Source organism: Macrotis lagotis, chromosome 1 (assembly GCF_037893015.1).
Source record: "Macrotis lagotis isolate mMagLag1 chromosome 1, bilby.v1.9.chrom.fasta, whole genome shotgun sequence".
Classification (NCBI taxonomy): domain Eukaryota; kingdom Metazoa; phylum Chordata; class Mammalia; order Peramelemorphia; family Peramelidae; genus Macrotis; species Macrotis lagotis.
In genome coordinates, this window is record NC_133658.1 from 386670045 (window position 1) to 386686152 (window position 16108).

Consider the following 16108-nt stretch of genomic DNA (forward strand, 5'->3'; position numbering starts at 1 on the left):
TACATACTGCTTCAGCTGTTTAACAGGAGAAAAAAAAAGAAATACATGGGAGCCAAGTTGGTAAAGTTCAGACTGCAACCCAGGTGAACTATTCCCAAAATTCTCCTCCAAAAACATTTTAAAATTATGCCTCATTTCAAATCTTGGAGGGGCAGATCCAATAAAAGTTCAGAAGGAGATATTTTCCTGTCTAAGATAATGTAGAAGGTACCCCAGAGAGATCTATAACATGGAATGTGTACACCCTTGGCGAGCAGCGGGAACAAAAGCCATTGACCTTAAAGGTAGCTGGAACAGCAACAGCAACAGCTAAAGTTTTAGCAGTTCTTAGCCTAGAGGCAACAAAGGGGCTGGACAACTGGTCAGAAAGAGATTACAAGGGACCCTTTGCTGGCACTGGGTACACCTGGTGCTAATTGGCAACTCTATTGCACAGAAGTTCTGGATCCTAGATCGAGGGTAGAAAGGAGTACTTGTTATTTGGTCACAAGGGAGAAGGGTCCTGTTCACAGTTCCAGGGCCAAGAGGGGTGCTATTATTTACTGTTACAGGGGAGCTAAAATTATAATCATTTTGATCTTTACTGAAGGACTTGAAAGTTAAAAAAAACATACATACAAATATACACATACATAAAAGCATAAATGTATGTGTATATATATATATATATATATATAGAGAGAGAGAGAGAGAGAGAGAGAAAGTAAAACAGAGACAGAGACAGAGAGATAGAGAGACAGATTCAGCATTGTTCTCAATATTTTGAGAGTAAATGTCCATTTTAGAAGTCCTCCTCAAATGGGAGACAAAGAAACAAAATTTCATTTAAATATTTCATTGTCCAAATATTTAGTATGGAATAATTACAAATATTTAATAGTTTCAAAATGACTTTATTCAATTCAATTGAGAAAGCATTAATAAGTACTTACTATGAGTCAGTCTCAGAGCTAGCCTTTGAGGATAAAAAGATGAACCAAATCAGTCCTTTCCCTTAAGAAGCTTCCTATATTCTAGGTATAGGTGATGACAACATGTACACATATACATAACTTCCAAAACAAACTGTGCATTAGATAAATATAAACCAATGTTCCTATTATTTATTATTATTTCTAGGAGAGGGACTGGGGCAATGAATATTCACTCTTGGTATGAGGCAATACTTGAACTTTGAAGGAAGGGAGATTCTGTGAAGGGGAAGTACATCTGGATAGGGAGGGCAGTCTGTGAAAATATAGGGAGATATGGGTCATGGAGTGCATTGTAAAGAGGTGGAGCATGGCAGCAGGAAAATAATTTTTCTGAAAGTCAGAATGTGTAATTGCAGAAATATTTCATCATCAGATCATAGCTTGATAAACCTAGATTTGGGAAAAAACCTTAAAAGTCATCTGGTCTAATATTTTAACAGATAAAGAAACTGAGTCATAGAGAGGTGAGGTGAAATATTCAAGAAAGCTCAGGTTTTAAAGAGGCAAGACTGAGCTTTTAGCCAGAGACATGGCTTGAACCAGGTCCTCTCACTTCCAATCCAAGTATACTTCCTGTATTATCATACTGCTTCCTATGAAGCACAATTCCACATATAAAAAGATTAGAAAAGTGAAGAGGAAGTGATCACATTCTAAAAGGTTTTAAATTCATTCAGAGAAGATTATATATTCTCCAAAAAGCAGGGAAGCATTGATTAGTTTCTCAATTATTGACTTTGCTGGTCAGTTTTACACATATAAAAAATTCTAATATGGAATTAAATATTGCAGTAGTGACAATATTTAATGAGTAATTTTTCAAAAGTACTTAATGAAGGACATATGCAGAGTCTTTGTCAATATGGACAGAGGTAAAAAGAACCTAAAAGTCTTTTCTATTGGGGGGTAGGTATGATATGCCAAAGAAAATGTATGTGTATTATGATATGATATCCTATCATGCCACATCATACCATAACACATTTTATAATGTCATGTTGACTTATGTATCTTATAATGTCATGTCTGTGATATAAGATAGTTATATTTTAATATACTACAATATTCTACCCTACCTATTTTCTACCTTACTCTATTCTATTCTACCCTACCTTACTCTATCCATCCTATTGTGTTATTTATTTTATTCATTGCAATAGGGTTGCTTTGTCATATATTGTTGCCATGCCATCCCATATGATATTATATAACATATTATATTATGTTATGCTATATTGAGTTATTTTAAATTTTTGCATTGCTGCAATGTTGCATTAAGCTACTCTATGATATGGTAAATTATGACATATAGCATATTATAATATTTTATAGTATGCAATGCATTATTATGTTAATTACATTTACCATAGTAAATTATTATTTTTCAATAAATTTTGTAATAACATGTTCATTTCCACTCATTATATTCTTTTCTATTCTTAATAATTTTTGCTTGAATTCATCCAAAATAGTCTGACAAATCAAAAATCATTTTCTTTCATTATATTTATTTTCTTAGAAACAAAGTAGAATTGAAACCAGATAAAATACATCTAGATTCAGAATGACTTGAATTCTAATCCAACTTCTGTGTGATGAACATAGAACAGGCAGTTACATTCTCAGTCTCAATTTCCTTATCAGTAAAATTAAGACCATGATAATACCTTAGCTCACATGGTAGGGAGAGTATACCAAATGAGAACGAGTACAGAATGAAATAGGAAAGGAGAGATATTCATATTTAGAAAGATTTTGGATGAGATTTATTAAGTATAAAACATTTTTAAATGAATATTTATTATGGTGAAACCATTTTTAAAAGGGATCAAATAATGTTTTCACTGGATGCAGTAATAGTTTCTGAGACTATTAAGTGTTATAATTTTTAAAAAATTTTCAGGGGTAGCTAGATAGTGCAGCTAGTACTGATCTTAGAGTCAGGAGGAACAGAATTCAAATCCAGCCTCAGACACTTAATAATTACCTAGCTATGTGGCCTTGGGCAAGTCACTTGACCCCAATGCCCTGCAAAAACCAAAAGAAATTTTTTTCAACCTATATTAATTTAAAGACCAAATCAGTTTTTTTAAAACTCTTTATACTCTTTTTTTCCCCTTTGTCTTATACATTAGAAAACAAAGTGGGTGTGTAGTCAAAAGATTTTGGTTCTAATTGTGGCAATTTCTTAGACTCCACTCAGTTCTTTACATCCAAGATGAAAAACTGGATTGTAAAAGTGGTGGAAATGTCCTTTCTACATCTAAGATTTTGATCCTATGAAGCTCTATGTATATATGTGATGCTTCAGTAATTTCTGAGGGACTGAAACAATCATTAGGGTGCATGCTTCCTGAGGCGGGTACTTTCTTGATTTTTGCCTTTGGATCCCCAAACAGGAGAAAATGAGTTTATCTTGTCAACAGTGGAACAATATGTGATTGATAAAGAAAGCAAAGTATACAATTTTATTTTGTTATTGAATAATTTTAGCTTTATTATTATAATAGAATTACAGCCTGACATAAAATAAAGAACTTTTGCTAAACTCTGTAAAGCAATGCATGCATCTGCCATAAACAATCTCTATTAATTTTAGATTTTTATTGCCACATCACTGCACTGAGGTGCAATAAACATTCAATGTCATCTTTAAAATTATCCCAGGAATAAACAGGAACTGTCCTCTATAAGAGTGTACCATTATTTTCAAGGAAGACTTACTAGTATTACATGGTTTAGCAAAGCACTGTAGAAAAGCTACATAAAATATCTGGTCTTCAATAGACTGTGCAATCAATTCATACAATAAAATACTATCCACGTATACTAACAAAGAGGTCATGTAATGCCATCATTGCATAGCAAAAAGCAGACTACTTAAGTAAATATCCATACCTATTGTGCAAAATGCAGACCAAAATTTAGCTGTAACTGGAGCATAAAACGCTCTAAAGAAACACATTAGTTTAACACCAAAAAACCCAAGCAAACAGACAAACAAAAAAAACCAAGATAAACAAGTACAGATAAGTTAAAGAGCCATATTTTATTGTGTTTTTTTTTTTTGTACATATATCTATACATGATAGTAGAAGGTGAAACGTCCTTAGGCAGTTCCTCAAGTTTAGGCAGGGCCAAGTCTTGTGCAAATTAAATATTCTGTTTGTGTGTGTGTGTGTGTGTGTGTGTGTGTGTGTGTGTGTGTGTGTTTATGTGTATGCCTCTATGTACACACATGTCTATATGTATATACACACACACAATCTTTTTAATTTTTTTTACAATAGAAGACAAGCTTTTAGAGAAAAGACTTGATCAGATGTTGCCCCGCATTTATGATTGAAATTCAACTGTCTCACTGAATATTTCTGCTAAAGATTCATGTGTTGGTATTTTAAATGCATTCAGAATATGGCCTATTAATTCTGCATTACTGAATTTAAATATCTTCAAAACTTTTCAATCAAACAGAACACTTCAAAAATACCCACTATTTAAATGTTTATCTTTAAAATTTGTCAACAGTAATGAAACTGACTAGAATTATTTTCTAGGGAATAATAAATAGTATAGCTGCAAAATGGACATTTTATATTTAAAGCCCTTACGTAGTGTTCCTACAAAGATATTGCTACAGTAAAAATGAAATGTAGTAAGTTTACTCAATAAAATCTATTTCTGTACATTCGTTTGTATGTGATATTTGTTTCATATTGAATGCTACATATATTACATCACTTATTATAACAGTTATGTATCAGCAAATAGAGCAGTAATATACAGATGATTTTCTAGCTGGAACATTTTTTAGAAATTATTTTCTCTGCCACACAAGTTGACTAAATTTGAATGTTTCTCTATAAATGGAGCAGAGAGTAATTTACTTACTACTCTGCATCAGGTATTTTTGAAATTGCCAGTTTTCTCTCCATCTGTATAATCCCAACCAATATCTTTGTCTTTTATGCTCTGACTGATTTCCTACAGTATTTTTATATGCAGGCTCTAAATATGTTTCCACATAAAATAACAACATATTAAGACCTAACAGAGGTGAGCCCCGCAAAATATTTTAAGAACACAACTTTAAAAAAGTAAAAAAAATGTACAATCTCATGCCATTTATTTACATATATTGAATACTCTATTTTGTTTTTCTGCTATTCATAAATTTCAATCTAAAGCTTTTAATGTATGTTATAGAAAATAATACATTCAACATATCTAGAGCTTGCAAAATACTTTATTTCGCCCCTCTTAAAACATTTTCAAGACAAGTAGCAACCTCTTTTAAGACCTGGGTTCTATTGGGATTAGATTTTTGGAAAGGGATTGACTTTTTTTTTTCATTCTATTGAGTAAGTTATTCAGATGATGCCTCAAGTAGACTGCTTGCTAAAAACAATGACAATGACAGATTGAAGCACTCATCAATGCACCTTAGAAGAAATTTTCATCTATTTTTAAAATAGTATTTACCTCTATAATGATGAGCCTGGGAGTTTAAAAATAGAATTAGAGTAAGTTATAGTATTCAGAATTTGGAAAACTCAAAACTCAAAAATGTCCATCATTTCAATGAACAGAAGATTAATGCATTATACAGTCTATGTAATAAGGAAATATATATTTTTAAATTTTTAACACATTTTTTCCTTTAAACATTTTGCAAAAATAATATTTCAACAGATGCAGTATCTCTGTAATAGAATTTGGCAATTCAATATCTACATAAAGTTTGATGAGATTATTGAATATTTTTCATTACTCCTTTCTTATTCCCTCCCTTCGTTGTGCTCTCTCTCTCTCTCTCTCTCTCTCTCTCTCTCTCTCTCTCTCTCTCTCTCTCTCCCCCCTCTTTTCCATGATCCTCTTCTTTTTTTTTCCACTCCCTCTCAAAATCCAGTTTCTCAGGTATATTTACCATACAACTTTGGATTTAACATACAGGGTTTCTTGTTCTTTTATGATTTACTTTTTAAAAGGAAACCTTCAGTTTCTTTAAGACAGAGGCAATGAAGCAAATGGGAATTACTATATTGAGAACGGAAGGCAATTCCCAGTGTGGAAAGACTGAACAAGACTGTGCAAGTTAAAATGATTATTGATGTGGGTTGGGAGCTTTAAGCTGAGGCTCCCTGTTTAAATAAGTAGCCCAGTAGACTAGGTTAAAGATTCCAAAAAGCAATGGGAAAGCTATTCTTGACAGTCGGTCAATTTTGCTGACACTGTTAAAAGTTTTCTTGGGCTCTGGTGGTTTTGTTTCAGGTTTGACTTCTTTGGGCTCTATTGTTGCACTTTTAGCAATGGTGGCTAATCCAGGATCCCCCCGAGCAATGTTAGGGGTGTAGCTTGTTGCTGTAGCAGCATAAGTATTATTTTTCTTAATGAGAGGATCCTTCACTTTTTTTGGCTGGAGAAAAGAGAAAAACAAGAAATTTGTTAAGTGATTTTTTTTTTTACAAAACTAATATAAATTACATCAATCTTACCAACTCATTAATCAGACTAACCAATTGGTGATGTCTTAATATATAAAATATGCACATTAAAATTTCTCATTTTCATGCTGATTCCAGAAAGGTTTTTAAATACCAACTATAGCCTTCAAAGCAATAATGACCATTGTTTGTTTTTTAGATAGTATTTTATGTCTGTCATTTGTCTCAAAGTCACTACAATCTCTGAAGGACTGATATTTTTTTTAAGTCATTGGACAAAAATGTCAGTGCACAAAATCATGGGAATGAAAAGATGCTTAACACATAACACACATTCAATTCTAAAGGTGAAACATTGTCAAAAATGTCATCAAAAAATTGTGTGAAGGAGATGATGAACTGGTCACATAGCAAGAGTGTAACCATTATATAGTCTCTGTATTCCTCCAGTACTTGTGAGGCACCAAAAATAGCAGAAAAAGTTCCTGAGCACAGGACTTTGGAATGTACTTCTATAGAGGACAAAAACATGTTTTGATCCTGCACAGAGGAAGAGCAGGAATGGAAGTCTTGTGATTTGAATAATTTGAAGGAATGATAAAAATCAATGAGACCTTTATGTTCATTTGATTATTTAATTTTCTTTTATCCACTCTAAAATAAATAACTGTATCATGCTTTTGTCCACCTGGATTTCCTTTAATTTATCTTATTCAAATAAAGTCCACTATAGTTACCAGATTTTCTGCCATGTCCCACAATCATAACAAGCAACATGAATCTCACCTAAATTCAATTTCATTAACTCATAAAGAACTTAAATGAGGATTTCTTAAATATTTTCTTATGTTTTATCATACTATTCATAGAACAAGGCAAATAGGTTCCTAAATGTTTGGAAATTTTCTGAAAATTTCAGTTTCTTTATTGAGAATTGTTTTGTCACCCAAAATACTGTATCTCATTGTTTAATAAACCATTGAAAAGGGGTGTTACATCTTTATTTAAAGATTCCAAAAAAAATTCCCATGTTCATTCAAATATATATTTTAAAAATATTCCTATCTCTTAGTGGGAATACTCAGAGATCTCTGTTGTCTCTAGAGGCAGTAGTTGGCACAGTAGAGAGAACATAGGGCCCAGAATCAGGAAGATCCGAGTTCAAATCCAGACTGAGTCATTTATTAGTTGTACGACCCTGGACAAGTCAAAGTCTGCCTCCCTAGGTTTCCTCAGTTGTAAAAAGAATAGGTGTAATAATAAAGCCTATCTCTCAGGGTTGTCAAAATATCAAAGATATTTGCAATGTGGTTAACACAGACCCTGATACATAGTAAGTGCTTAATAAATATCAATTCCCTTGCTTTTTAAAATTGCACATATCAATGTTTATTCATTCAGTCATATTAAATACAGTATCCTAGTACTAACAGATGTTTTCTATTCAATTAATAAAGTATCTTCTAGTCAATATATTTAATAATTCTGTTCAAAATTGAATCTATGAATAATATATATATATAAATATAAATATATATATAATATACATATTAGGGATGCTTTAATCTTTTATAGGCAGTACTAAATATTTACTTTTTTTCCAAAACTGTTTTCATTTAGAATATTTTAAAAAGGAATCAAAATAAATAATATGAACCCATGGACAGAAAACATGAAAGAGTTACATATCAGATTATATTATCTAGAACTAGAATATGTCTAACATAATTCATTCAGACAAACTGGAGTACAAATCAAGAACCCTTGGTAATTATTCAATCAAGTAATGGATGAGCCAGATGTCAAGCATTTTGTAGAAGGAACCGTTCATTTGGAGACCTCTAGGTTCCTTCCAAATCCTAAAAAAAATATAACATATTAATCTAAAATCCTAATATTATTGAACCTAATTCAGTCTTTGACAGTGGTTAATTTTTGTTTGTTTATTTTAAAACCAATCTCAGATCAACTATTCTATCTCAGATGAGAAAGAAGGAAATCAAATATAGAATATATGAAGAAAAATTAGGTTTTAATGAAAACGACTTATCTGGAAATTAAGAATATCAACTACTCAATATATCATCATCATCATCATCATCATTACTATTGAAATCATCAGACAACTTAAAGGCTAGACGTCTAAGCAATAAAAATTTGGCCTGATTGAGGTCAATATACAAATAAGTTCCTTTATACTGTGAGACCATTTACAAAATGCTTTGCCATTCAACCTTGAAACTATCTTGTGCTTGCTCAGTGAACTTTGCTTCTTCCTTCTAACCTCAGTATTTCTTTTTTCCCTCTAAGCCTATAGTGTAGGAATATTTTCACCCTCTTCTCCCTTTTGAAATTAAACTCATCTTTAAAATCAAGGTAAATGTCCTCCTCCCAGATGCTGATTTTCTCTCTGATTTTCAGTTTTTACTTCCCCAAGTCAAAAGTGATTTCTCTTTAATCACTGATCATATCATTATTATGTAATTCCCTAGTTCAACCTTGCATAGTATTTATTTTTACCAAATAATATAACACATAGAATCTCAGAATAATAGATTTATAAAGTACTTTAGTAGCCTTCTAATGCAATACATGCATGTCATAATGTTAGAATTCCCACTTATTACATACTGTACCAGTGGTCCTCTAACCTTTACTTCATTGAAGCAAGCAAATCTAACATCTCCACAGTCAATTGATTTTAGGATTTGACAGGTTTATTACTGGTTATTTCTCTTTTTTACCAACATTAACTCTTTGCAACTTATGTCCCTTATTCGTGATTCTGTTTTCTGAGAGCAAAACCATAAGAAAAAGCCTATCTCTGTCACATGATTGCTTTTCAAATATTTGAAGATTCTTATCATACCCTTCTCCTCTTCTTCCCCTTCTCCAGGTTAAAATTCAGTTGAAGTTCCTTCAACTGGTCTTTGTATGACATTTTACAATAAGCCATATATCATTTTACATATTTTATCTTACATAAGTAATTCATAAGATTTTAGATTTAGTGTTAGAGGTGAAAATTAAGGATATTAAACATCTCTTGTTTTATAAGTGAAGCTCAGAAACATAAAGAAATTTTCCAAGGTACATATAGATTACAAAGTTCTGAAAGTCAAGACTATATAAATTACTTTAGTTAGTATTTTACCTTACTACCTTACTAAATGACTTAAGTCCTTAGCACTCAAATTGATATATTATAGAATGTTGATTAAATGAATGAATCTATTTGGTCAATGTCTACCATAATATCTAGCACATAGTAGGTGTTTAAATACTTATTTTATTATTTTTGTTTTTTGCAAGGCAATGGAGTTGTGACTTTGCCAAGGTCTCATAATTCATTGATTATTAAGTGTTGAGGTATGAATTTGAATTCAGCTCCTCCTGACTCAAGGGTTTGTGCACCCAACTGCCTCCACTTAAGTACTTATTGATCTGGTGTACCAACATAGTACCTTTAAGAAATCTAAAAATCATTGTCATCCTTAATTGGCTGGAGGAAGATTCTTCTTATTAACTTTCAGAGATTCACAAAGAGATGACATGCTCTATAATTCTGAAGTAAGAGTTAAAGATTTTTTACCTTTTCAGGAACAACACTTTTTCCATCCCAAGCATAACCCCTCTTAGTAAAATAGTTGACTGTGGCAAATTCAATCAGTGCTGAAAATACAAAGGCATAACACACTGCAATAAACCAATCCATGGCTGTGGCATAGGCCACTTTGGGAAGAGAATTTCTGGCACTGATACTCAGAGTAGTCATAGTAAGGACAGTCGTCACTCCTGGAGGGAAAAACAAAGAAACACACATATGAATTCCAAAACAAAAAACAAAAAACAAAAACAAAACGACGAATATGAATCCATCTGTAAAAGGAGATTATTCAAGTTTATAGAGCTAGAATGTGTTTTCCCATTTATTCTATTTTAGGGAAGATAAATTTTGGAGTGAGTGAATATTCTCATCCTTCTCCCAGACTTGAATTAAGAAGTCCTTAGGTTTAGATTTCATCTAAGGTTTCTACTTTCTGTGTGACTTTGAATAATCACTTGCATTCTATGACTTCACTCAAAGTCACCATGGAAATTTCTGGAGATGCAGAGAGAAAAATTTGCAGATCATTTAAAAATATATGTATTTTAATTTATTCATAATTTCTTTTCAATTGCATTTCAAAATATTTTAATGTATTTTTAAATTTAGCTCTAAATTCTCTCCCTCTCATCCCTCTCCTACCTCTTAAGAAGGAAAACAATGTGATATTGATTATATATGTCACCACATGTAAAATATATTTACATAATAGACATTGCAAAAAATTAGAAAAAAAGAGCAAAAAATATGGAAAGTTCTAAAATTCTATATTTAAATCTACACTCAGGCTTCATTTATTCACTGTGGAGAAGGACAGCATTTTTCTTCACTGGCCCTTTGGAATTATCTTAGAGTAGCTAAATCTTTCACAATTGAGCATCACTGCAATATTGCAGAGCAGAATATATTTTCTAGAAATTTCTAATTTATTAACATTTTTTTCATGTATTGTTTTAACCCATTCTCACACAATTGCAAGTTCTTTAAGGTTGCAGACCATGTTATATTTCACTTTTCTAATCTCAAAAATCCAGATATTAAGGACAAGCTTAAGAGAGACTGAATTGAGACAATGTTAAGTATAAAATAAGCATACAAATTAACTGTTCTGATTCTCCTGCTTTTAATTATAATTCGTGCATGCCTGTTTTAGTCCATGAGAGATAAATCTCCTCTTTTGTGAATCTCCTCCCCCCCTTCCTCAATGGCCTAATTTGAAATATATATATATATATATATATATATATATATATATATATATTCATTTCTTGCAGCTCTTTGTATAAGTATCTCATTAGTGAGAAAAGTTAGAAATGTCTTCATGTTTAATTAACTTTAAACGCCCTAATGGTAACTGCTAAGATCACTATGGAGTAGCAGTGGTTTAAGAAAGAAAGCTATGAGTAATTAGGGTCTGATGTTTTATGTTAACTTTGGGAGGCAGTAGCTATGGATGACACTGAACTTTTATGGACTTCCAATTTTTCTCATTTAGAAGAGGAGAAAATTTCCGAGGATACTTTTAGATTTAGAGTGACAGTTGATATAGGGAATAACAACTTGAGGACTGATACTTTTCTTAAATCCATGGAATAAATTCCATATGTCACTATTCTTTGCATCTTTATTCAATCAGTTATTTACCAGCTATTATGAAAACTATTTATATAATACATTCAATTTCTTTTGTTGTCTATGCCCACAATGCTCAGTTTCAAGGGGTCAAAAGCAATAAAGAAATAATAAACTTAAATATGGTTATAAACCAAGTTCTTTAATCTTCTAGGTGCCAGTGGTTATCCTTCTCTCCATATCTACTCATAATCTGTTTTCATTTTGTATGTAGTATATATGCATGTATTTCTACACAGAAAGACATATACATTTTGACTTTTCTAATATAGTGCAAATTCTTGAGATCAAGGATTATTTCATATATGGAAATGGTATGATAGTAGTAATGTAATCAGTTTTTCATTAATTGATTGATTAAAATATATCCATTAGTTGATAACAGGTACAACTAACAGATAGTTTTCATTAAAATTTACAATATTAAAGAGTTCAATAATAACAATGTAATACTTAATAATTCACTAATTAGGAGATCTAAGTTTAAATAAAATATGCAAAATTTAAGGGGGAATATATATATATATATATGTATGCAGGGCATAGTTTAAAATAATAAACTGAGTTCAAAATAAAAAGATCATAAACACATTTGCTAAGCAAATGTTAAAAGCATAAAGGTCTCAGAAAAAAATCATATTTGTGATTTTGTTGAAAAATTTGAAAAAATGAATCTTCATGTTCAGAAATCCTTGACTACTGCTGGGTTTGTTATGTAGTTACAATCATCAAAAGGGAGAGAAAAGAGCCTTGTGACCAAGACTTGCTACTAGTGAAACACTGAAAATTTCAAGAGAATTCTCTCCTTAAAAGGGGGAGATCCTTTGCAGATGATTTTCCCCCCCTCAAAATTGCTTTTACAAGATCCACTCTAAACATACACACACACACACACACACACACACACACACACACACACACATATATACACATATATACATACATATATATATATACACCCATATATACACAATACACCCCCCTCACACACACACACTGACACATACACACACATACATAAACAAAAAATGTACTTGGCATTCTGGCTTTTGAAATTACGAATGAGAAAAATGTTCTGATTCAATATGCCTTTTACTGGTTTGTCTTTAACTCTGATAAAGGAGCTAAAGTGCTAGTTACATAATAGAAGACAACAAAGAATATGGGTTGAAAGAAATGCTTGAACAGCTGAGAAGGATGATAACAATAATTACATCTAGCATTTTTAAAGCACTTTAAGGTTGACAGATCATTTTGCAAATATTATTCTATACTCATTACAAACCTTGGAGGCATTCTCCTTTTACAGATGAGGAAACTGAGGAAGATAGAGATTAAGTAACCTGCTGAGGGTCACACAGATAGTATGAAGTTAGATTTAAAAGTAGATCTTTTTTTTTTTACTTTACTTCCATTACTTTGATCACCATGATTATGATTATTATTAGAGACCTGATTCTCCATAATAAGTGGAATTTGGATACTGAAGTAGAAATGATGGGATCCTTAAAAGTAAATCGTTTCTCTTGCTTAGAATTTATGATATTGGGGGCAGCTAGGTGGTGCAGTGGATAAGAGCACCAGCCCTGGAGTCAGGAGTACCTGAGTTCAAATCCAGCCTCAGACCCTTAATAATTACGTAGCTGTGTGGCCTTAGGCAAGCCACTTAACCCCATTGCCTTGCAAAAACCTTTAAAAAAAAGAATTTATGATATTGGAGAAGAGATCTGTAACTATTCTAATTTGTTTCCAGTTGTTATACTAAATGAATGTGAATACTTTAAATTCAATATTTTGACTTTTCTTTATATATAAGGGATCCCGGGCAATCTTGTGCTTCCAATTAGCTTTGTAATGAAGCCATTATTCAAGGTAAATACATAGACTGAAATAATCAGGCTCTCAAATATTACTTGAAAGCTCTTGGAATAGTCATTTTGTCTTTCTTAACCTCAGCTTCTTCATCTGAAAAATAACCTTCCAGTTACAGTTTTAGTTTTCTAAGATTTATACTCTGCCATTTATAAGTTATGTGACCTTAGACATATCACTTCACTTATCTAAGTTCTACTTTCTATTTTTCATCTATAAAATGAAATAATCCCTGAATGTTTTCCTCAAAGGGATATTATGGGTATGATTTCAGATATGTCCATATCAGAACTATAATTATGGCAGGATATGTAGGGGTTTTCCGCAGTATGCTAATAATTAAAAGTGTACATTTCTGCCTTGGGAATTACTTCAACAAGGAAACTGAATTTCATTGTCCTTTATACAATGTTACCCTATACTTTCACCTGTCCTAGAGTCAACATACCTAGGGTTTTATTGTTCCCCTCTACTAATCATTTTATCCTAACCATTATAGAAAAATGGAATGGACAATCTGGGAGAAAGACTTGTCTTTCCTATTCTAATTGTACACATAGTTGGACTGTTCTCTGTGCTACCAAGGCCTCCCATCATACTATCTTCTTCCCCACTTCCCTAAGTCCAAAGTGGAAGATTTCCTGGTGAAAGTATTTTGAAAATTGACTGCAAAGTAAAATTCAATGGTGCTTATGAGTGTTAATTTTTTTTTTCTAAATATAGTATGATAATGTGGGGGATTTTTCAATGCTTATAAAAATCTTTATTAATCATTATGTTTTTGTTTATTGAAAGATGTCATTTTGAATGATTTTATCTAAATATATTTCTATATCACATATGGAAATCACTTTATCAATAGATTTAAGATTTTCTTATATCAGAGGACCTTAATCTTTAAAAGAAACTTCAAATGATTCTTTTCTTTTTTTGGCAAGGCAATTTTAGTTAAGTGACTTGCTCAGAGTCAAACAATTAGTAACTGTCATATACTTGAGGTCAAATTTGAATTCAGGTCTTTCTGACTCCAGGGCCAGTGCTGCATCCATTGAGCTATCCCATTCTAGCTGCCCCAAGTTGATTATTTTCAAAAACAAATAGTGCTCAAGTGTTGTGAACAAATATTGAGTATCATTCTATATTGTCAAATTTCTATTTTTATATTATTTTACTTTATTTATTAAAAGGTTGCATGTACTTTAATATAAGGTAAGAACATTATTTTTTCTCCTCTTTCTTTCAGTACATGCGAATGAGTTTTAGATCTTTATCTTGCACTTACCAAATACAGTTCTTGCTGGAACTGACTCTCGGTTGAGCCAAAAAGAAACTTGGGAGAGGATAACTGTCATTATACAGGGTAGGTATGTTTGAATAACAAAGTAGCCAATCTTTCTCTTCAAGTGGAAATGTGTGGTCATGACAACATATTCTCCTGGAAAGTAATAAAAAAAGGAAATGATAAGATATAACTTGCCTTTAGTAATTTCTTTTTTGAGATTCACCTTTACTGGGTGCTGATGGTATTAGCACACTATGGAAAATGTTGTTCACCTTGAAACAAAGGAAAATTTTTTGAGCTAAGACATCAAAATTGTTGTTATTACTACTGTCATTAAATTCTCTTAAAAAACATGATTCAACCCTAGGCCAAGTGCTTTTGAGTTTTTACATAGGCATATTCCATCATATAGCTGGATTAAGTCCTGAGAGAGATATTGAAGATTGATTAATTCCTTGTTAATGATAACTTAAGTCTAGTGTTAATCGATTTGCCCAAGGTGAAAAGTAAAAAAAATGTTTGAACCAAGATTCAAACTATATTTTTTTAATTATAAATCTAGTTTTCTTTCTACTATACCATATGTAACTGAAGGGGTAAGGAAGGGGTGTGTAATATATAATCATTAAGATTCCATTAAAAGACAAAACTTTATGATTCTATAACTCTTATCAGATAACAAATCATTGTAGTATAGTCTGCTTGTTTTAGATACAAGTTTCTTTTTCATGTTCCAAAATTTAATTTAGACACCTATAAGTCTAATTTTTTTATCTCGAAGGAATCTTAATTCAATAGAAAGAAAGAAAGAAAGAAAGAGAGAGAGAGATAAAGAGAGAGAGATAGAAAGAAAGGAAGGAAGATAGGAAGGAAGAAAAGAAGGAAGAAAGAAAGAGAAAAATAAATGAATGATTTTTTTTCTAAAAGCTAAATTCATGAAACTTTTTAACACAAATAAAAAGTAAAGGTTACTTGAACTGCTTTCTGACTGGCCTCTGTTCACTTACATCAGGATTGTGCAGATACACAGACAAATAAAGAAATGTTATGTTTATAGTTCATTGTGCCTCAGAGAAGAGAAGTGTAAGGAATGATATCTCTTCAGAGCCATGATCCTTCTTCTGTTAGTTTTGAGGCCTTAATGTACATATGTCTTGGACAACTCTGTGAATTCTTGTGCTTAGAGTGCAGCTACTGCTTCTTCAATCTTGAACTGGAGGGATTTCCCACTTAACAAGCACTTCCCAAACACTTACCATACTTTAGCCATTGTCAAAGGTGCTGGGAGTATAAAAAC

The 16108-nt window shown here is 31.7% G+C and overlaps 1 protein-coding gene across 1 annotated transcript in view; it reads right to left on the minus strand.

Moving 5' to 3' along the window:
- Nucleotides 1-6078: 6078 nt before the first annotated feature.
- Nucleotides 6079-16108, minus strand: part of GABRA1 (gamma-aminobutyric acid type A receptor subunit alpha1) — a 61568-nt gene continuing 51538 nt past the window's right edge. The window contains exons 7-9 of the mRNA XM_074230006.1: nt 14812-14964; nt 10011-10213; nt 6079-6390 (exon numbers count right to left, since the gene is read on the minus strand). Coding sequence (XP_074086107.1) covers nt 6079-6390; nt 10011-10213; nt 14812-14964 — 668 coding nt within the window. The remainder of the gene's footprint in view (nt 6391-10010; nt 10214-14811; nt 14965-16108) is intronic.